The sequence below is a fragment of the Muntiacus reevesi genome, chromosome 5 (assembly GCF_963930625.1).
Source record: "Muntiacus reevesi chromosome 5, mMunRee1.1, whole genome shotgun sequence".
In the NCBI taxonomy this organism is placed as follows: Eukaryota; Metazoa; Chordata; class Mammalia; order Artiodactyla; family Cervidae; genus Muntiacus; species Muntiacus reevesi.
The window spans coordinates 100,363,928-100,385,174 of NC_089253.1; the positions used below are offsets into that span (position 1 = coordinate 100,363,928).

Below are 21,247 nucleotides of genomic sequence, written 5' to 3' on the forward strand. Positions count from 1 at the left end.
TCCATTTATTTTTATTAGTTGGAAGCTAATTACTTTACAATATTGTAGTGGTTTTTGCCATACATTGACATGAATCAGCCATGGATTTACATGTATTCCCCATCCCGATCCCCCTTCCCACCTTCTCAGGGCTGATGCACTCAGAAGACCCAGAGGGATCGGCTCGTAGTTTCATTGAGTTACACAAGGCTGTAGTCCATGTGATCAATTTGATTAGTTTTCTGTGATTGTGGTTTTCATTCTGTCTGCCCTCTGATGGATAAGGATAAGAGGCTTATGGAAGCTTCCTGATGGGAGAGACTGATTGTGGGGGAAATTTGATCTTGTTCTGATGGGCGGGGCCATCATCATCATCATCATCATCTTTGAGACAACCTAGAGGGGTTTGGGGGTGAAATTCAAGAGGAAAGGGACATATGTATGCTTACAGTCAATTCACATTGTTGTATGGCAGAAGCCGACACAATATTGTAAAGGAATTATTCTCCAATTAAATTCAATTTTAAGTTTTAAAGAATACAAGAAGGAAACTTTGAGAAACCAAAGAGAAGCTTTGGTGAGTACAAGGATTTTTTTACTCTGTGGCTGATAGAACAGAAACAATTGCATGCTAAGTCGCTTCAGTCGTGTCTCACTCTTTTTGACCCTACAGGCCATAGCCCACGAGGCTCCATTGTCCATGGGATTCTCCAGGCAAGAATACTAAAGTGGGTTGCCATTTCTTCTTCCAGGGACCTTCCTGATCCAGGGATCGAACGCATGTCTCTTATGTCTCCTACATTGGCAGGTAGGTTCGTCACTACTAGGTCCACATTGGAAGCCCCAGAGAAACAATTGGATCAATCTAAATTTACAGGAGCAGGCAAGGGGTTAAACTGTGGAACACTCATTTTCTGAACTACTATATGCCAGCTAATACAAAGGAGGACAGATTTCTTAAAGGCTTTTAATTGAATGTTTGTCTGTACTGCGTCTTTGTTGCAGTGCACAGTCTGGCACTTCAATGCTGTGCCTGAACTTTCTCTAGTTGAGGTTCATGGGCTTCTAGTTGTGCTGGTATCTCTTGTGAAGAGCATGTGCTCTAGGTCAGTTGGGCTTTAGTTGTTTCGGGGTGTAGGATCTGAGTGGCAGCACTCAGGATTAGTTGCTCTGCAGTATGTGGGATATCAGTACTTGGACCATGGATGGAACCCATGTCCCCTGTACTGGCAGATGGATTCATAACCACTGGACCACTAGAGAAGTTCCTGAGACCTGCTCTTCTTTTTTTTTAATTTCTCATTTTATTATTATTTTAGTAAAAAATGCATACCATCCTATACACACTCCAAATGGGGAAGACTGAAGAAGGGCCTGGGATGAGAAGGAAGTACAGTAGAGATGCTTATTATTTCTGTATTATTGGGATTTTTTCAATGAGAATATAGTCCTGTCTTACTTGGGTATAATGAAAAAAGAAAACACATACACACACACAAACAAAAACAAAAGAAGTTTTTTGTTTTGTTTTTTTCCTCACTGAATCAAACTTGGGTCTGCACACCAGCATGCAATGAAGCCAGTATTCTGACACTAGGATTGGTGAAAGAACATGCAGGATTTATTGCAGATGCCAAGCAAAGATCAGAGACAACTATTGCTCAGAAGACCTAACTCCCTGGATGGCTATCAGGGAAAGACTTCTAAAGACAGGATGAGGGAGAGGTTTGTGTGGTGTGTGATCAGCTCATGGACATTCTTCTGATTGGCTGTGCTTGTGGTGTCTGAGTCTTTGTGGCCACATGGACTGGAGCCCACCAGGCTCCTCTGTTCATGGAATTTTCCAAGCAAGAATAATGGAGTGAGTTGCCACTTCCTACTACAGGGGTTCTTCCTGACCCAGGGATCAAAACCCCATCTCTTGCATCTCCTGCCTTGGCCGGCAGACTCTTCACCACTAGTGCCACCTGGGAAAGTAGTGTTTAATTGGGAGTCAATATCATCAACCTTCTGCTTTCAACTGGCCTTTGGGCTACTTGCCAGTAGTCATCATAAAATTAACTTCTCCCACCTGGTAGGAATTTCAGTATCTATAAAACATGTCGTGATATTATCTATAGCCCCTGAAGACGTTTTTGTTTCTGGTTTCTTTTTATTAGGCAAAGAATTTTGATTTTTTTTTCTTTTAACTGGAGTATAGCTGATTTACAATATTGTGTTAGTTTCTGCTGTATAACAAAGTGAATGAATAACACATATACATATATCCCCTCCTTTTAGATTCTTTTCCCACACAGATCATTACACAGTATTGACTGGAGTTCCCTGTGCTATAAGGTAGGTCCTTATTCATTATCTATTTTATACATAGTAGTGTGTATATATCAATCCCACACTCTCAGTTTATTCTTCCCCTTTCCTTTCTGGCAACTATAAGCTTGTTTTCTACATCTGTGACTCTACTTCTGTTTTGTAAATAACTTTATTTGTACCCTTTTTTAAGACTCCACATCCAAACAATATCATATGATATTTGTCTTTTTCTGTCTGACTTAACATGGCAATCTCTAGGTCCATCAACATTGCTGCAACTGATATTATTTCATCTTTTTTATGACTGAGTAATATCCACTATATATATGTACCACATCTTCTTTATCCATTCCTCTGTTGATGGACATTTAGGTTTTTTCTGTGCCCTGGCTATGGTAAAGAGTGCTGCAATGAAGAGTTGGGTGGAGGTAGCTTTTTGAATTATATAACGGTCTTCTCCAGGACATGCACAGGCAGATTGTTGGATCATATTGTTGTTGTTGTTTTTCCATTGCTCAGTTGTGTCCAATTCTTTATAACCCCATGGACTTCAGCATGCCAGACTTCTTGTCCTTCACTATCTCCCGGAGTTTGTTCAGACACGTATCCATTGAGTCAGTGATGCTATCTAACCATCTCATCCTTTGCCACCCGCTTCTCCTCCTGCCCTCAATCTTTCCCAGCCTATGGGTATTTTCATATGGTAGCTCTATTTTGAGTTTTTAAAGAAACTTCCATACTGTTCCACAGTGGTTGTACCAATTTACATTCCACCAACGGTGTAGGAGGGTTCCCTTTGCTTCACATCCTCTCTAGCATTTACTGCTTGCAGATTTTTTGATGATGGTCATTCTGACGATGTGAGGTAATACCTCAATGTAGTTTTGGTTTGCATTTCCTCAATAGTTAGTGATGCTGAGCATCTTTTCATGTACTTTTTGACCATCTGTGTGTCATCTTTGGAGAAAGTCTATTTAGATCTTCTGCCCATTTTCTTGATTGACTGTTTATGTATATATATATGAGAGAGAGAACTGTATAAGCATTTTGTATATTTTGGAGATTAATCCTGTTGGTTGCTTCATTAGCAAATATTTTCTCCCATTCTATATGTTGTCATTCTGGTTTTTTATTTTGTTTTTTATGATTTCCCTTGCTGTGCAAAAACTTTTAAACTTATTTAGGTCCTATTTATTTTTATACTTTCATTACTACAGGAGGTGAATCCAAAAATATTTTTAAGTAATTTATTTTAATTGGAGGCTAATCACTTTACAATATATTAGTGGTTTTTGCCATACATTGACATGAATCAGCCATGGGTGTACATATGTCCCCATCCTGAAGCCCCCCTCCCACCTCCCTTCCCATCCCATCCCTCAGAGTTGTCCCAGTGCACCAGCTTTGAGTGTCCTGTTTCATGCATCAAACCTGGACTGGTCATTTGTTTCCTATATGGTAATGTACATGTTTCATTGCTATTCTCTCAAATCATCCCACCCTTGCCTTCTCCCACAGAGTCCAAAAGCCTGTTCTTTATATCTGTGTCTCTTTTGCTGTCTTGCATATAGGGTCATTGTTACCATCTTTCTAAATTCTATATATATATATGTGTGTGTGTGTGTTGATATACTGTATTGGTGTTTTTCTTTCTGATTTAGTTCGCTCTGTAGAATAGGCTCATTTCATCCACTTCATTAGAACTGATTCAAACATGTTCTTTTTATTAGCTGAGTAATATTCTGTTGTGTATATGTACAACAGCTTTCTTGTCTGCCAATGGACATCCAGGTTGCTTCCATGTCTTAGCTATTGTAAACTGTGCTGTGATGAACACTGGGGTACACATGTCTCTTTCAATTCTGGTTTCCTCAGTGTGTATGCCCAGCAGTGGGATTGCGGGGTCATATGCCAGTTCTATTTCCAGTTTTTTAAGGAAACTCCACACTGTTCTCCATAGTGGATATACTAGTGTGCATTCCCACCGACAGAGTAAAACGATCCCTTTTCTCTGCACCCTCTCCAGCATTTATTGTTTGTAGACTTTTTGATAGCAGCCATTCTGGTTTTGATTTGCATTTCTCTGATAATGAGTGATGTTGAGCATCTTTTCATGTGTTTGTTAGCCATCTGTATGTCTTCTTTGGAGAAATGTCTGTTTAGCTCTTTGGCCCATTTTTTGATTGGGTAGTTTATTTTTCTGATATTGAGCTGCATGAGCTGCTTGTATATTTTTGAGATTAATTCTTGCTATTATTAATGTCAGAGAATGTTCTTCCTATGCTTTACAGTAGGCAGACTTACATTTAGCTCTTTAACCTATTTTGAGTTTATTTTTGTGTTTGGTGTTAGGGAATGCTTGGGTTTTATTGTTTTTATGCTGTCCAATTTTCCAGCAGCACTTATTGAAAAGACTACCTTTTTTCCATTGTATAGGTTCATCTTCTTTGTCAGAGATTAAGTGACAATTGATGCATGGATTTACCACTGGACTTTCTATCCTATCCCATCATTCTATATTTCTGTTTTTGTGCCAGTACCATACTCTTTAATTGCTGTAGCTTTGTTGTAAAGTCCGAGGTCAGGGAGCCTCATTTTTCTGCCTCATACAGCTATGTTTTTCTCTTTCAAATTTGCTCTGGGTATTCATGGTCTTTCTTGCATCCATACAAATTGTAAAATTTTTGGTTATAATGCTGTAAAAAAAAATGCTATTGGTTACTTGATAGGGATTGTGTTGAATCTATAGATTTGTGTAGTACCGTGCTCGATTCAGCAGCACCCATACTAGATTTGTGTAGTATGGTCATTTGACCATATTGACTCTTCCAAAAAAATACATGGTATATCTCTCCATCTGTTTGTGTTATCTTTTATTTCTTTCATCTATACCTTATAGTTTTCTGAATACAGGTCTTTTGCCTCCCTTAGATGGTGTATTTCTAGGTATTTTATTCTTTTTTATGCAAAATACTAAATAGGATAATTTTTTTGAGTTCTCTTTCTGATATTCTATTGTTAGTGTATAGGAATGCAACAGATTTATGTGTATTAACTTTGTAAACTGTAATATTACCAAATTCATTGATGAGGTCTACTGGTTTTCTAGTAGTATATTTAGGATTTTGTGTGTATACAATCATGTCATCTGTAAACAGTGAGAGTTTCACTTTATATTTTCCCAGCTGGATTTCTTGTGTTTCTTTTTCTTCTCTGATTGTCAAAGCTAGGAATTTAAAAACTATGTCAAATAATAGGGGCAAAAATGCACATCCTTGTCTTGTTCCTGATCTTTGAGGAAATGCTTTCAGTTTTTCACCATTAAGAATGATATTTTCTGTGAGTTTGTCATATATTTTATTATGTTGAGACAAGTTCCCTTTATGCCTACTTGCCTGAGACATTTTTCATAAAAATAAGGTGTCACTTGTAACTTCTCCTTTTTCATTTCTAATTTTATTGATTTGAATCTTCTCTGCTTTTTACTTAAAGTGTCTGGCTAAAGGTTTACCAGTTTTGCTTGTCCTTTCATATTAATCATAAATGGATGTTGAATTTTGTCAAAAGATTATTCTGCATCTATTGAGATGTTTTTCATCTATGCTTTTCATCTGTTTTTCATTCTTCAGTTGGTTAATGTGGTGTGTCACATTGATTGATTTGCATATACTGAAGAATCCTTGCATCCGTGGGGTGAATCCCACTTGATCATGGTGTATGATCTTTTTGATGTACTGCTGGATTCTACTGATATTTGGTAGTATTTTGTTAAGGATTTTTGTGCCTATGATCATCAGTGATATTGGCCAGTAATTTTCTTTTTTGAGCATATCTTTGTGCATATCATTTTTGAGCATATCTTTTGGTATCAGGGAGATAGCAGTCCCATAAAATGAACTTGGGAGTGTTTCTTGCTCTACAACTTGATGAAATAGTAGGAGAAGGATAGATGTTAACTCTTTAAATGTTGGATAGAATTCTCCTGTAGAGCCATCTGGTCCTGGACTTTTGTTTTCTGGAAGTTTTTAAATCACAGTTTCAATTTTAGTGCTTGTGATTGGTCTGTTCATGTTTTCTCTTGCTTCCTGGTTCAGTTTTAGAAGGTTGTACCTTTCTAAGAATTTGTCCATTTCTTCTAAGTTGTTCATTTTATTAGTATATAGCTGCTTGTGGGTGTCTGTTGATCCTCTGTTTCTGTGATGTCAGTTGTAACTTATATTTTCATTTCTAATTTTATTTATATGAGTCCTCTCCCTCTTTTTCTTGATAATTCTGGATAAAGGTTTATCAATTTTGCTATCAGTTTTTAATCTCATTGATATAAAAAACAGTTTTTAGTCTCACTGATCTCTTCTTGTTTTCTTCATTTCTATCTCATTTATTTCTGCTCTCACCTTTAAGATTTCTTTCCTTGTACTAACTTTTGTACTAACCTTGTATGAACTAGTTTCTGTTAGTTTTTTTTAATTACCAAACCAACAAGCCCTACTTGTCAAAGTAATTTTTATCCTTTGGTCTGATCTATAAGCAAGGAGCCTAGGAGACCTGAGGCTCAGAATGTCTACCCCTAGAGATAACTTCAATCTCTCCTATGCATTCTCCAACCTTCCCAGCAGTGGCTGAGACTTCTGGACACAGCAGAAGCATGAGGACTGGTCATGTCCAGGATCATGACCTGAATCAACAGTGAGGGCCCTGCTCTTCAATGGCTCTTGAACACTGAGTATGTTCCCCTTTCTGTGTATTAACCCAGTGAACAGCCTCAGAAAAAAATGCAAAGGGAAGAGACAACCCAGAAAGAATACAGAACTTGCTTAAATGGTAATGTTTCAGATCATAGACAACTCAGCGCTTTAATCTTTTATCAGTGTCTGGAAACTCCTGATGTATAAAATGAGAAAACTGAATAATACAGAGAAAGCAGCAGTAAGTTTACACTGAGGGCCTCTTTATTTTTGACTATATCTTTAGAAACATCCAACCACGGGTAGTTTCATAGGTGTCAAATCTCCAAGTCCACCTAATTAAATTTAGGTTCATCTCTCTGGCTCTTTAGGACACTTGTCCTCCAAGCCCCCCTTTTCTCTCAGAGTCAACTTTTTCCTCTGCTATCCTGCACCTTTGCTGAATCATTTTTCTTCTCATATTCACTTTGAGCAGATATCTGAAACCATGAGTTTCTGTTCCCTTATGATGCAACTCTGTCCTAGCTTTTAGTATCCAAGAAAATTTGTGATATAGGCAATCAACTAGGCAAGGATATTTACTGGTATATAATGGGCTCAGGATAATAGAATGCATGACCTTCACACTGTGGACAGGAGATAAAGCTAATCCAAATGGTCCTGGGACGTCCTAAGTCCTTCAGAATCTCAAACAGTTCAGCCCGACACTGTGCAAGTCTCTGTGGTTGACGGATTCCCCTAGATCGCAAACTCTCCTGAGGGACAGGATACAGCTCTTTATTTAAACTGGGCAGTGCGGAAGTGTGTCGCAGCATCTTATCCATGATAGCCATGGAGAGAAGGTTTCCACGCATGCTGAAGGACTTGAGCTGGAAGCAATGGCTCAGGGCAGGCAGGATGGCTTCAAGATGGAAGTCCCTAATCCCACACATGCTTAAGTCCAGTGTTTCAAGTGTGCCTGCGACTTTCTCCAGGAGAACTGAGAGGAGCTCAGCATTGGAGTACGTCAGGAGGTCACCACTCAGATCCAGGCCCTTTAGCTGACTAATGTTTGGACAGTGGGACAGATGGGTCAAGTCTGAATCCGTAAGGAGAGAGTGAGTTATAGCAAGGTTATCCAAGGGAGTCATCAGGCACCTGGGGAGAAAAATAGCTGTCTTTTCAAATCTGGGGTGGACTGTGACCTCAAGTTAGGAGATAACAGATCTGTCCAAGGCCAAGTGTGGTCTGACCATCTGATAATGATCAAACCGAGAATGCCCAGTTTTATTTCAGCCAGAATCATTTCATCTTCCTTATGTGACTGGATTAAATACATACAATCTCAAATACTCTTTTCTGAAGTGTCAAGCCCAGTAAGACATATTCCACTTCATTATGAGGATGAATGGAGGTAATGGAATAGACTAAAACAAATTCAGGAGAGCCTGACATCTTGTTGCAATCAAGTGTGTGCTGTACCGTGCTTAGCTGCAGTCATGTCTGACTCTTTGTGACCACATAGATTGTAGCCCGCCAGGCTCCTCAGTCCATGGGAATTCTCCAGGCAGGAATACCGTGGTGGAGATTCTCTCCAGAGGATCTTCCCAACCCAGGGATCGAACCCAGGTCTCCCACATTGCAGGCAGATTCGTTACCATCTGAGCCACCAAGGAAGCCCCAATAAAGTATGGGCATCACTGAATTTTGGTCATAAGAGACATACTTAAGGGGCGGTCCTAAGATGGCGGAGGAATAAGACAGAGAGACCACTTTCTTTCCCACAAATTCATCAAAAGATCATTTGAATGCTGAGCAATTTGCACAAACCAACTTCTGAATGCTGGTGGAGGAAACCAGGCAGCCAGAAAGGCAGCCCATTCTCTTTGAAAGGAGGTAGGACAAAATATAAAAGACAAAAAGAGAGACAAAAGAGTTAGGGATGGAGACCTGTCCCGGGGAGGGAGTGGTGAAGAAGAAGTTTCCAAACACCAGGAAACCCTCTCACTGACAGGTCTGTGGGGAGTTTTGGAAGCTCAGAGGGCAGCATAACTGGGGGGGCGGGGGGGGAGAACCCACAGAATATGCACCTAACTGCAACTCCCAGCAGAGAAGTAGCCCAGATGTTCACATCCGCTACCAGCGAGCGGGGGCTGAACAGGGAGGCGTGGATTGCATACTTAGGGTAAGAATTGGGCCCTGAATGCCCTGAGGATAAACTGAGGGAGCTAACTTGAGGTAACAACCCAAACTGTGGGATAGCCAGAGACAGAAAAAAAAAAAGATAGAGAGAGAGAGTACATTCCCTTGAAAAGTTCTAACCTAAGGTGCAGCCTGGCCCACTCACAGAACAAAGGACTGAGCAAACACCAAAGGAGAGCTAGCCGGCTGTGGACAGGTCCATCCCCACACCAGAGGAAGAGAGGCAGGCAGGCGACAGCCAGAGCTGGAAGACAAGGGGCAATTTCAGCCCCAGAGATGGCATCCTGCACCAAGCTGTGAGCAGGCTCCCAGTTGCTAGCCAAGTCTTCCTGGGATCCTGGATGGTTGACATCTGCCAGGAGGGCCACAGCCAGAGATCAGCTCCCCAGGAGACACATGGCACACCTGAGATGGTACTCTTGCAGTGCACCCAGGAAACTGAGCGGCTGGGACCGGGGAGGTGATTAGGACATACTGGCCACCCGGGACAGTGCACTCACCAAGCATCTGGTTGCCTGAGCTGCTCGGACCTGGGAAGGGCATGAATCGCACACCCAACTGAGTCTGTGCCTTTGTGGTGTACCTGATAACCTGAACCTGAGCAGCTTAGACCTCAGAAGTGCACAAAACCCAGGGCCCACTTAGGACAGTTCCCCTATAGAGCAACCTGGAGCCTGAGCAGTGTAGATTGGGATAGCACATGCTGCGGTGAGCTGAGGCAAACCCTGTGGTCCATACACTGCAAGCATTCCCCACACACGCCAGTGATATTTGTTTACAGAGTTCCTCCCTCCCCACATCCCAACTGAACAAGTGAGCCTAAATAAATGACCACCTTTGCCCCCTTGTGCCAGGGTGGAAATTAGAAACTGAAGAGACTTGCAAAAAGAAGAAGCCAAAATAAACAAAGAAGATAGAACCGCCCTGGAAGTGACAGGTGCAACAGATTAAAACCCTGTAGTTAGCATTGACTAAGCATTGGAAGGGGCCTATAGACCTTGAGAAGAAGTATAAGCTGGAACAAGGAGCTATCTGAAACTAAACTGACTCCACACTGCCCTCAACAGCTCCAGAGAAATTCCTAGATACAGTTTCACTATTATCATTTTTTAATTTTTTAGTTCTTTATTACTCATTTAATTTTCTTTGTACAACCTATTACTTTGCAAAAAAAAGACCTTGTTTTAAAGCAAATTTCATATATATGTTTTATAATTTTTGTGATTAATTTTGTATTTTTAATATTGTATCTTTGAAAGTCTAACCTCTACTCTAGATTTTTAATCTTTGTTTTTTGGTATTTTTTATCAATTTTGTACCTTAAAGAATCTAATCTTCAGTACCCATTTTTACTTGGGGGTATGATCCCTGAATTGGTTGCTCTCTCCCCTTTTGACTCTCCCTTTTCTCCCTCATGTCACCTCTGTCTCTTCCCTCCCCCTTCTCTTCTCTACTTAACTCTGTGAATCTCTCTGGGTGTTCTGGGCTGTGGAGAACATTTAGGGAACTGATTACTGGCTAGATTGGTCTCTCCCCTTTTGACTCCACCTCTTCTCCTCCTGATCACCTCTATCTCCCTCCTTCCTCTTCTCTTCTCTGTGTAACTCTGTGAACCTCTCTGGGTGTTCCTCACTGTGGAGAATCTTTTCACCATTAACCTAGATGTTTTTATCATCTCTGCTGTATATATGGAGAAGTCTTGAGGCTACTGTAAGAATAATACTGAAAGCCAGAGGCAGGAGGCTTAAATCCAAAACGTGACAACACCAGAAAACTCCTGACTCCAGAGAACATTAATCGACAAGAGCTCATCCAAAAGCCTCCTTACCAACACTGAAACCAAGCACCACTCAAGAGCCAACAAGTTCCAGAGCAAGACAGAGCCATGCTAATTCTCCAGCAATGAGGGAACAGAGCCCTGAGCATTAAAATACAGGCTGCCCAAAGTCACACCAAAGACATAGACACCTCAAAACTCACTACTGGACACTTCATTGCACTCCAGAGAGAAGAGATCCAGCTCCACCCGCCAGAACACCAACACAAGCTTCCCTAAATGGGAAACCTTGACAAGCCACTAGCCCAACTCCACCCACAGGGAGCAACCTCCACAATTAAGAGGAACCACAAATTTCCAGCATACAGAAAGGCCACCCCAAACACAGCAATCTAAACAAAATGAAAAGGCAGAGGAATATTCAGCAGGTAAAGGAACACGAAAAATGCCCACCAAACCAAACCAAAGAGGAGGCGATAGGGACTCTACCTGAAAAGAATTCAGAATAATGATAGTAAAGATGATCCAAAATCTTAAAAACAAAATGGAGTTACAGGTAAATAGACTAGAGAAAAGGACTGAGAAGATGAAAGAAATGTTTAACAAGGACCCAGAAAAAATAAAAAAGAGTCAATCAATAATGAATAATGCAATAACTGAATTCAAAAGCACTCTGGAGGGAACCAACAATAGAATAGGTGAGACAGAAGATAGGATAAGTGAAGTGGAAGATAGAATGGTGTAAATAAAGGAAACAGAGTAAAAAAGAACAAGAAATGAGAACAACCTCAGAGACCTCTGGGACAATGGTAAATGCCCAAACATTCAAATCATAGGAGTCCCAGAAGAAGACAAAAAGAAAGGTCATGAGAAAATACTTGAGGAGATAACAGTTGAAAACTTCCCTAAAATGGGGAAGGAAATAGCCACCCAAATCCAAGAGACCCAGAGAGTCCCAAACAGGATAAACCCAAGGCGAAACACCCCAAGACACATATTAATCAAATTAAGAACAAACACAAAAAACAAATTTTAAAAGCAGCAAGGGAAAAGCAACAAATAACACACAAAGGGATTCCCATAAGGATAACAGCTGATCTTTCAACAGAAACTCTTCAGGCCAGAAGGGAATGGCAGGACATACTCAAAGTGATGAAAGAGAAAAACCTACAACCCAGATAACTCTACCCAGCAAGGATCTCATTCAAATATGAAGGAGAAATAAAAAGCTTTACAGACAAGCAAAAGCTGAGAGAATTCAGCACCACCAAACCAGCTCTTCAACAAATGCTAAAGAATCTTCTCTAGACAGGAAACACAGAAAAGGTGTATAAATTCGAACCCGAAACAACAAAGTAAATGACAATGGGATCATACTATCAATAATTACCTTAAATGTAAATGGGTTGAATGCCCCAGCCAAAAGACAAAGCCTGGCTGAATGGATACAAAAACAAGACCCCTGTATATGCTGTATACAAGAGACTCACCTAAAAACAAGGGACACATACAGACTGAAATTGAAGGGCTAGGAAAAGATATTTCATGCATAATGGAGACCAAAAAAAGCAGGAGTAGCAATACTCATATCAGATAAAATAGACTTTGAAATAAAAACTGTGAAAAGAGACAAAGAAGAACACTACATAATGATCAAAGGATCAATCCAAGAATATGTAACAATTATAAATATATATGCACCAACATAGGAGTACTGCAATATGTAAGGCAAATGCTAACAAGTATGAAAGGGGAAGTTAACAATAATACAATAATAGTGGAAGACTTTAATACCCCACTCACACCTATGAATAGATTAACTAATATAATTTCACAGTTTGTATGGAAATACAAAAAAATCTCGAATAGCCAAAGCAATCTTGAGAAAGAAGAATGGAAATGAAGGAATCAATCTGCCTGACTTCAGCCTATACTACAAAACTACTGTCATTAAGACAGTATAGTACTGACACAAAGACAGAAATATAGATTAATGGAACAAAATAGAAAGCCCAGAGATAAATCCACCTTTTCTTTGACAAAGGAGGCATGAATATACAATGCAGAAAAGACAATCTCTTCAACAAGTGGTACTGGGAAAACTGGTCAACCACTTGTAAAAGAATGAAACTAGAACACTCTATAACACTATACACAAAATAAAATAAAGATCTAAATGTAACATGAGAAACTACAAAACTCTTACAGGAAAACATAGGCAAAACACTCTCTGACATAAATCACAGCAGGATCTTCCATGACCTACTTCCCAGAGTAATGAAAATAAAAGCAAAAATAAACAAATGGGACCTAATTAAACTTAAAAGGTTTTGCACAATGAAGGAAGCTATAAGCAAGGTGAAAAAGACAGCCTTCAGAATGGGAGAAAATAATAGCAAACGAAGCAACTGACAAAGAATTAATCTCCAAAATACACAAGCAGCTCCTGCAGCTCAATTCCAGAAAAATAAACGACCCAGTCAAAAAGTGGGCCAAAAATCTAAACAGACATTTCTCCAAAGACATACAGATGGATAACAAACACATGAATGGATGATCAACATCACTCATTGTCAGAGAAATGCAAATCAAAACCACAGTAAGGTTCCATCTCACGCCAGTCAGAATGGCTGCTATCAAAAAGTCTACAAAAAATAAATGCTGGAAAGGGTGTGGAGAAAAGGGAACTCTTACTCTGTTGGTGGGAATGCAAACTAGTACAGCCGCTATGGAAAACAGTGTGGCGATTTCTTAAATAAATGAAAATAGAACTGCCATATGACCCAGCAATCCCACTGCTGGGCATACACACTGAGGAAACCAGATCTGAAAGAGACCTGTGTACCCCAATGTTCATCACAGCACTGTTTACAATAGCTAGGACATGGAAGCAACCTAGCTGTCCACTGGCAGGCAACTGGATAAGAAAGCTGTGGTACATAGATACAATGAAATATTACTCAGCTCTTAAAAAGAATGCATTTGAATCAGTTCTAATGAGGTGGATGAAACTGGAGCCTATTATACAGAGTGAAGTAAGTCAGAAAGAAAAACACCAATACAGTATATTAATGCATATGAATGGAATTTAGAAAGATGATAACCATGAACCTATATGTGAGACAATAAAAGAGACACAGATGCAAAGAACAGACTTTTGGATTCTGTGGGAGAAGGCAAGGGTGGGATGATTTGAGAGAATAGCAATGAAACATGTATATTACCATATGTGAAATAGATAGCCAGTCCAGGTTAGATACATGAGACAGGACACTCAGGGTTGGTGCACTGGGATGACAGGATAGGGAGGGAGGTGGTAGGGGAATTCAGGATGGGGAACACAGGTACACCCATGGCTGATTCATGTCAATGTATTGCAAAAACCACCAATATTGTAAAGTAATTAGCCTCCAATTAATATAACTAAATTAATTTTTTTTTTTAAAAGAGACTTACTTAAAGTGCTTCTTATTCAAGCTTACTGAGGCACATGATTTGACCTGAGGTAGTCTTATCTCGGCCTTCCCAGGTGGCTCAGTGGGTAAAGAATCTGCCTGCAGTGCAGGAGTCATAAGACAGGTGAATTCAATCCCCGGGTTGGGAAGATCCTCTGGAGAAGGGCATGGTAACCCACCCCGTATTCAGGCCTGGAGAATCCCATGGATAGAGGAGCCTGGCAGACTATAGTCCATAGGGTTTTAAAGAGTCAGGCACAACTGAAGTGACTGAGCATGCACACACACCCTTATCTCAAGTCATCTGGGTGATATGCATAGAGGATCAATTTGGGGAAGACCAGACAACATCCATTGGAAATAACAGTCTGCAGAGGCTCACTTACATCCCTACATTATTTGCAAACCACCTACCAATTTTTAAGATCTCTTTGACTCCTGCTCTATTACCATCATCTCCAGAATCATGCATTTACTATATGTTAATTACCTTATCTGGATAAAAAGATTATGTTACAGACTTGGAATTTGAGACAGGCTCTCCAGTCACAAAACTGGAGAGCATGGAGCTTTCATTAAATACTCAGGACTGATGGAGATTTCCCTTTTCAAAGTCCCCCTTCCCTTACCTATTTTTCCAAAGTCTTCTAGGAAAGATATCTCTTCCTAGTAGAGAAATTGTGCTGTGCTCAGTCGCTTTGGTCATGTCCAACTCTTTGCAACCTATGGACTATAGCCCGCCAGGCTCCTCTGCCCATGGCATTCTCCATGCAAGGATACTGGAGTGGGTTGTCATGCACTCCTTCAGTGGACCTTCCCGACCTAGGAATCGAACCCATATCTCCAGTATCTCCTGCACTGCAGGTAGGTTCTATACCCACTGAGCCACCTGGGAAGCCCAGTGAAAAAAATACGTACCTACTACCTGTACATCCTAACACTTAATCTGTATCTTCCTAGAAGAGTGGCCCTTTCCATATCCTCCATCCTAGTTTGGGCCACTACCTTGATTTGGGTGGTTATATGATATCACAGTTCAGGATAGTGTAGCAAAGGGAGGCGTGCTTTTGACATTCTAGCATTGGGTACACTGTTCCCAGGCCAGTGGTGCACACTCACCTGAGCATCTGGTTCAGGCAGCCTTCAAGGAAGGAGGGAGTCTCCAAATACAGATCCCGGAGGTGGTACAACTTGCGGAACTTAGAGGTAATTTGGACAACATGGTAATACTCTTCCTCCTCTTCAAATGCTAGCCCATGGATGTGGGAGAGATGGAGTCTCTGTATATTACTCATTTGGCCCAAGAAAGGAGCAAACATGGCCAGAGTGGACAGATGCCAAATGCAATTCACTTCCACTTCCTGAATACAGTCCAGTTGCACTATACCCAGGACCTGCACAATATTTTCTAAGGACATTGAATTGATCTTCAGCTTATTAGAGCACAGGTGTATGGAAGCTTTTCTCTGTTCCACCCACCTCATGAGGTAGATGAGGAAGTCATCTGTGATACTTTCCTTGAAGTGCAGTTCTATGAACACCTCTAAAGGAACCAAGGGCTGCTCTGTCCTTGACCTGACTTCAGCCACTGGTGTCACTGATGAGCTTGAGGATACATGGACACTTGATCCAGACCACATTTTCCAGAAGTACTGGCCAGTATTCCTTAAATCCAGCACCCGCAGTTTGCACCTCCTGTGGGGAGGTTGGCTGTTTGAATGAAACCACAGAATGAAACCACAGACTTAGAATTGAAGCTACACTCTGACTTCCCACCTGAGATTATGCTTGACATTCCTACAACCTTGCCCTCTTCTTTCCTCTCTGCCTCACCTTTCTGCTTTTCCCCTTCCATCCTTCCTCAGTCTCTGCTTCTAGTACCCATAAGCATAACTAGAAGGCTGTCAGGCATGTTCTTTTAGGTTTCCTGGCATCTTAGGCACTCTCACTGCCAGAAGGCATTTCCCCAAAGTGAGCTCTGCATTAGCCAAGGACTCTCAGAGTCTTCATTGGCATCAAAAGTCTCTCTGGTCCATCCTTTGACCATTCACTCTCTTGACCCCAAGTGTTTCTTCATGATGTCTAGCAACCTACTAGACTACCTGGATTAGACTTACTTGGAATGTTTTTTCTGGGCAAGCAAGATATCAAGACCATCCAGAACTGCTTGTAAGGTCCCCATGTGAGGCTTTTGCATCAGGCCCCCCAGAGGCAGACGGACAAAGGGCCAGGCATACACCATGGCCTTCAGGGTCTCACTTCGACTCCCACAGAAGGCTTCCATGAAGAGTGGAGGGAAGAGTTCGATGGGCAGATACTCCAGAGCAGTGATGGCTGAGGCCTCATCCCTCAGCAGGCTCCCTGCTGCCAGGTTCAAGAGCCTGGGTCGGGTCTGGAGACTCATCCTGAATTGGTTCCAAAAGGAATCCTGTGGGTACTTCCAAGGAAAAAGACATTCTTTTCAGGCCAATCAGGAGCACACTTCAATTTGTTTCTCCCCACCCTTAAGAGGAACCTACTCAGGGCCAAGGCCACTGCTCTAGTGGTGGTGGAATTGTTGCAGGGAAGAGCCAATTCTCTCTCCAAAATGGATCGTTCTCTTTGACTTGAACCTGTTGCTTTTGTTATTATAATCATACATAATGGCATGCCTCAGGGAACCCTGGCCCTCTGCCTGAAGACTCAACTAAAAACATCTTTTTTCAGCTCACAGGAAGGTAATTTGCCCCTGCCCAACTGTGAATGACACAAGAATGATGAGATTAACACACCCCTTCCCCAAGGATGGACATTCCAGGAGATACTTGCAAGATATTATTGCCTTTCTACTTTACTTCCTCAACTCCTCCTCCTCCTCTCTGTTCTATAAAAGAATCTGGCACCCAGACTCTAACAAGATGGTTATTTTGAGACATTAGTTTGCCATCTCCTTGATCAGGCTGTTTTCTGAATAGAACTCATATTCCTTGCCTTAACACCTAGTCTCTCATCTCTTGAATTCATTGGCCTGTTGTGGGAGTTGAGCAGACCAGGCTTGGGCCTGGTGACAGAAGTGCCTTAGTGCCAGTTGCCTGTCACAAGTAGAGGGGGGAAAATGCAACCACTGATCGATCCACTGCTTTGCTTAGTAATGTTCCACTGGGAAGTGGTTACTGGGAGCTGGAGGCTGAGCTTCATCCTTCAGAAGAAAATGCTTAAAATATCACTTAGAGCCTTAAAAGTATGGGAATAAGAGCATCATGTGGACCAACACAGCTTCCATCTTGAGTTCCCACAGTTAACTGGGATGGGAAAGGTCGAGATGCCCCTAAAATGAATGCTGTATGTGTACAAATTAAATATTTTAAATTTCAAAAAATAAAATTCCAAACAAACATCTTTCATTAAAAGAGGCATCTGCTTGATTGCTACTGCTGCTAAGTCACTTCAGTCATGTCCGACTCTGTGCAACCCCATCCCTGGGATTCTCCAGGCAAAAACACTGAAATGGGTTACCATTTCCTTCTCCAATGCATAAAAGTGAAAAGTGAAAGTGAAGTCACTTAGTCATGTCCAACTCTTCACGACCCCATGGACTGCAGCCTACCAGGCTCCTTCGTCCATGGGATTTTCCAGGCAAGAGTACTGGAGTGGGGTGCCATTGCCTTCTCCATCTGCTTGATTAAGACATTTAAAAATGATATAAACCAAAACACTAATCCAAATATTTTGGATTAAGTCTAAACTATTTTAGAGGCCAAACCAAAACCTTAAATGAGTACATCTGAAAATATACTTTTATTCATTTATTTTTATTTATTCATTTTGGCCACATCACCTGTAGGATCTTTGTTCCTGGACCAGAGATTGAACAAGTTCCCTCTGCAGTGGAAGAGCAGAACCTTAATCACTGGAGCCCCAGAGAAGTCTCAAGAAATACTTTTCAAAAGCTCTCCTGCCATCCCAAGGTGCATGCCACCATTCAACACCAGTTGACCATGGGTAAAGTGAAGGTGTCCTTAGTTGTGTCTGTAACTTACCAGCTCTGATGTGGGTGGGAGGCTCCTCAGATCTCAGACACGATGGAGAGCCCAGGTGGTGCCTCTGGAGCTGGAAGATTCTGTACCATTTCTTTGGTACTGGGGCTTTTATAGACCTTTCTAATCACATCTTATTTTTTCCTACTACCAACAGCCAATCAGAAAATGATACCTGAAAATGTTTCACACTGCCCCTCTGGTTAATCCTGATTGAGTCTTTGTCAATCTCCAGAGGAATGAATGGAAACAGATTACATTCAGGAAAGATAAAGAATGAGGGAAGGCTATTGACTTCAAAGACTCCTTCCTAGGTTCATTCTAGAAATATTGATTGGGCTTTACCAATACCAACAGAAGTAGCTGTGGGTGTGAGACCAGGAAGGAGTTATTGACTTGAGACAGCAGATAAGATAAACAAAACTTTAAAGCATCATTGGGGATCTTTGACCATAAAAAATTATCAGAATGCCCAAGAATTAAAGCTACTTCACAAAGACAGTAGTGTTGTTCTGAAAAGAAACAAAATCAGCTGTCCACTTATCAAGTGTCACTTGGATAGTGTTTGACACATGGAGTTTGGGAGTCTATTCAGAAAGGAAAGGGTTTGGGAGATGTGATTGGTTTTCCAATCTTAGGTCAAGACTTCTCTGAAGGAGATCAGTTCAAAATCACATTGAGAAGTAAGGGTGGAGGCTAGGTAGTTGGAACTGGGCATTCCAAAACAGAAAGTGTAACTCAAATATTGTAAAATGAACTTTCTTTTCCTCTCTCTTGGGAAAGAAGATTTAAAGCCTTTTCTCTGTGTTGTGTTTGTAAATTAAAGGGAGTGACTAAAAGGAAACTGTGTCACTTTTGAGGGTGTTTTCTCCCAGAAATTTGGTATCAGCATCACAAATTGGCTTGAAAACATTATTTGTTTTCACTTTAAAATTTTTAAGTGACTCCCGGGGGCGCTGCCGGCGGGTGGGGCGGGGGGCGTCCGCCGCTCATGCCGCCCGGGCTGCTGAAGCCCGAGCCGCGCCGCCCGCCCGCGCCCGCCGCCGCCCCGCCGCCCCCAAGATGTGGCACAACGTGGGGCTGACCCTGCTGGTGTTCGTGGCCACGCTGCTGATCCTACTGCTGCTGATGGTGTGCGGTTGGTATTTTGTTTGGCATCTTTTTTTGTCAAGTTTCTTCGGGAACTGGTGGGAGACACCGGATCCCAGGAGGGAGCCTGTGAGCCTTCAGGGTCTGAGACTGAAGAAGATGCTTCACCGTCTCCGCACAGGATCAGGTCCGCTCGCCAGAGGAGGGCCCCTGTGGATGAAGGCCACTGAGCCAGCCGGTCCTGTGATAGCGAATGACCAAGGGTTCTGGGAGTCTCTCTGTAATGATTGGGCTTTGCAGTTTGCTAAAGGAGTGAAGAACATTCATTCTTGGATTCTAAGTCTAGTTCAAAAAAAGATTTACATGTAAGTCATATGCAAATAAAGGGAATTTCAACCAAAAAAATAAAATAAATAAAATAAAATTTTTAAGTGAGAAATTGAAACTGAGTGGGGCCCTGTGGGTCTCCCAAGCACAGAGGTCTTTCTGTCCCCCATTTCTTGTAGGCAAGATTTCAGCCTCCATGAGCTTACCTGAGTTCCCAGGGATGGATTCCAACAGTTGCTAATCAAGGGAGGATCAGGCAAGAAATCACTTGAGGAAAGATTAAAAGGACCTTAGAAGCTCATCAAGTTTAGGAGACCAGAACACCCTAAACCCTGCACACACCCTAATCTTATCAGAGACTCAACCTTTGACTCACTGTTATCAAAACTCTCATCAAGTTCTCTGGGTTTGAGACACATCATATTTTTTGAGGCAGAAGGTTTGCCTGCCAAGGCAATAAAGCTAGGTTTTTCTACTTCACCCCAAACTCTTCCTTCAGGATTTCAATGCCATGCTGGAATAATAGCAGATCATGAGCCTATTAAGGGAGCAAAGGCAGTGCTTTTGGGGATATGGTTGGTTCCTTTAGGGTTCAGTCATGGCTTCTCTGATGGATATCAGGTCAAAATCACAGTGAGTAATGAGGAAGAATTCAAGCAGTCTGGAGCAGGGCATTCCTAAATGGACCCTGTGGATGACTCAAGACAGTTTAAAGTATGATTGTATTGTATTGTATTGTTTTCCCATGGTTGACTCACAAAATGCACAGCATAATAGCTGCAAGTCAAGTTTTGCCAACCCCATGGACTCCAGCACACTAGGCTCCTCTGTCGTTCACTATCTCCCAGAGTTTGTTCAAACTCCTATTCATTGAGTCAGTGATGCTATCCAACCATCTCATCCTCTGTCACCCACTTCCCCACCATCCTCCATCTTCACTAGCATCAGGGTCTTTTACAGTGAGTTTGTTTGTCACATCAGGTCAAAATATTGGAGCTACAGCTTCAGCATCAGTTCTTTCAATGAATATTCAGGGTTGACTACTTTTAGGATTGACTGGTTTGATCTCCTAGCAGTCCAAGAGGCTCTCAAGAGTCTTCTCTAGCACCACAGTTTGAAAGGACTAGTTTCTCCACTATCATGCTCCCTTATGGTCCGAAGCTTACATATCTACTGGGAAAACCATAGCTTTGACTACACAGACCTTTGTTAGAAGAGTGAAGTCCCTGCTTTTAACACACTATCTAAATATGCCATAGATTTCTTACAAGAAGCAAGCATTCTTTAATTTTATGGCTATAGTTACACTCTGCTGTGATTTTGGAGCCCAAGAAAAAAGTATCTGCAACTGTTTCCACTTTTTCCCCTTCTGTTTGCCATGAACTGATGGGACCATATACCATGATTTTAGTTTTTTTAATGTTG

At 41.5% G+C, this 21,247-nt stretch overlaps 1 protein-coding gene and 1 pseudogene across 1 annotated transcript; one reads left to right on the forward strand and one right to left on the reverse strand.

Moving 5' to 3' along the window:
* Window positions 1–274: 274 nt before the first annotated feature.
* On the reverse strand, window positions 275–16,794 carry LOC136169393 (PRAME family member 12-like). The gene is made up of 4 exons (XM_065937164.1): window positions 16,508–16,794; window positions 15,510–16,085; window positions 7,597–8,114; window positions 275–375 (listed from the first exon to the last, which is right to left on the reverse strand). Exons 1-4 carry the CDS (start codon window positions 16,792–16,794, stop codon window positions 275–277), a joined length of 1,482 nt encoding a protein of 493 aa, XP_065793236.1.
* Window positions 16,795–19,468: 2,674 nt separating this feature from the next.
* LOC136168673 (small integral membrane protein 13 pseudogene) lies at window positions 19,469–19,890 on the forward strand (annotated as a pseudogene).
* The last annotated feature ends 1,357 nt before the right edge of the window (window positions 19,891–21,247 follow it).

Excerpts from the sequence above, each read along its gene's own strand:
- LOC136169393 (XM_065937164.1), bottom strand. The coding sequence starts at position 16,794 with ATGAGTCTCCAGACCCGACCCAGGCTCTTGAACCTGGCAGCAGGGAGC. Across the intron at positions 16,086-16,507 it reads GCCCAGAAAAAACATTCCAA|GAGGTGCAAACTGCGGGTGC; the intron begins GTAAGTCTAATC and ends ACCTCCCCACAG. Across the intron at positions 376-7,596 it reads CTCCTGTCCACAGTGTGAAG|GTTGTCTCAAAGATGATGAT; the intron begins GTCATGCATTCT and ends AAACCCCTCTAG.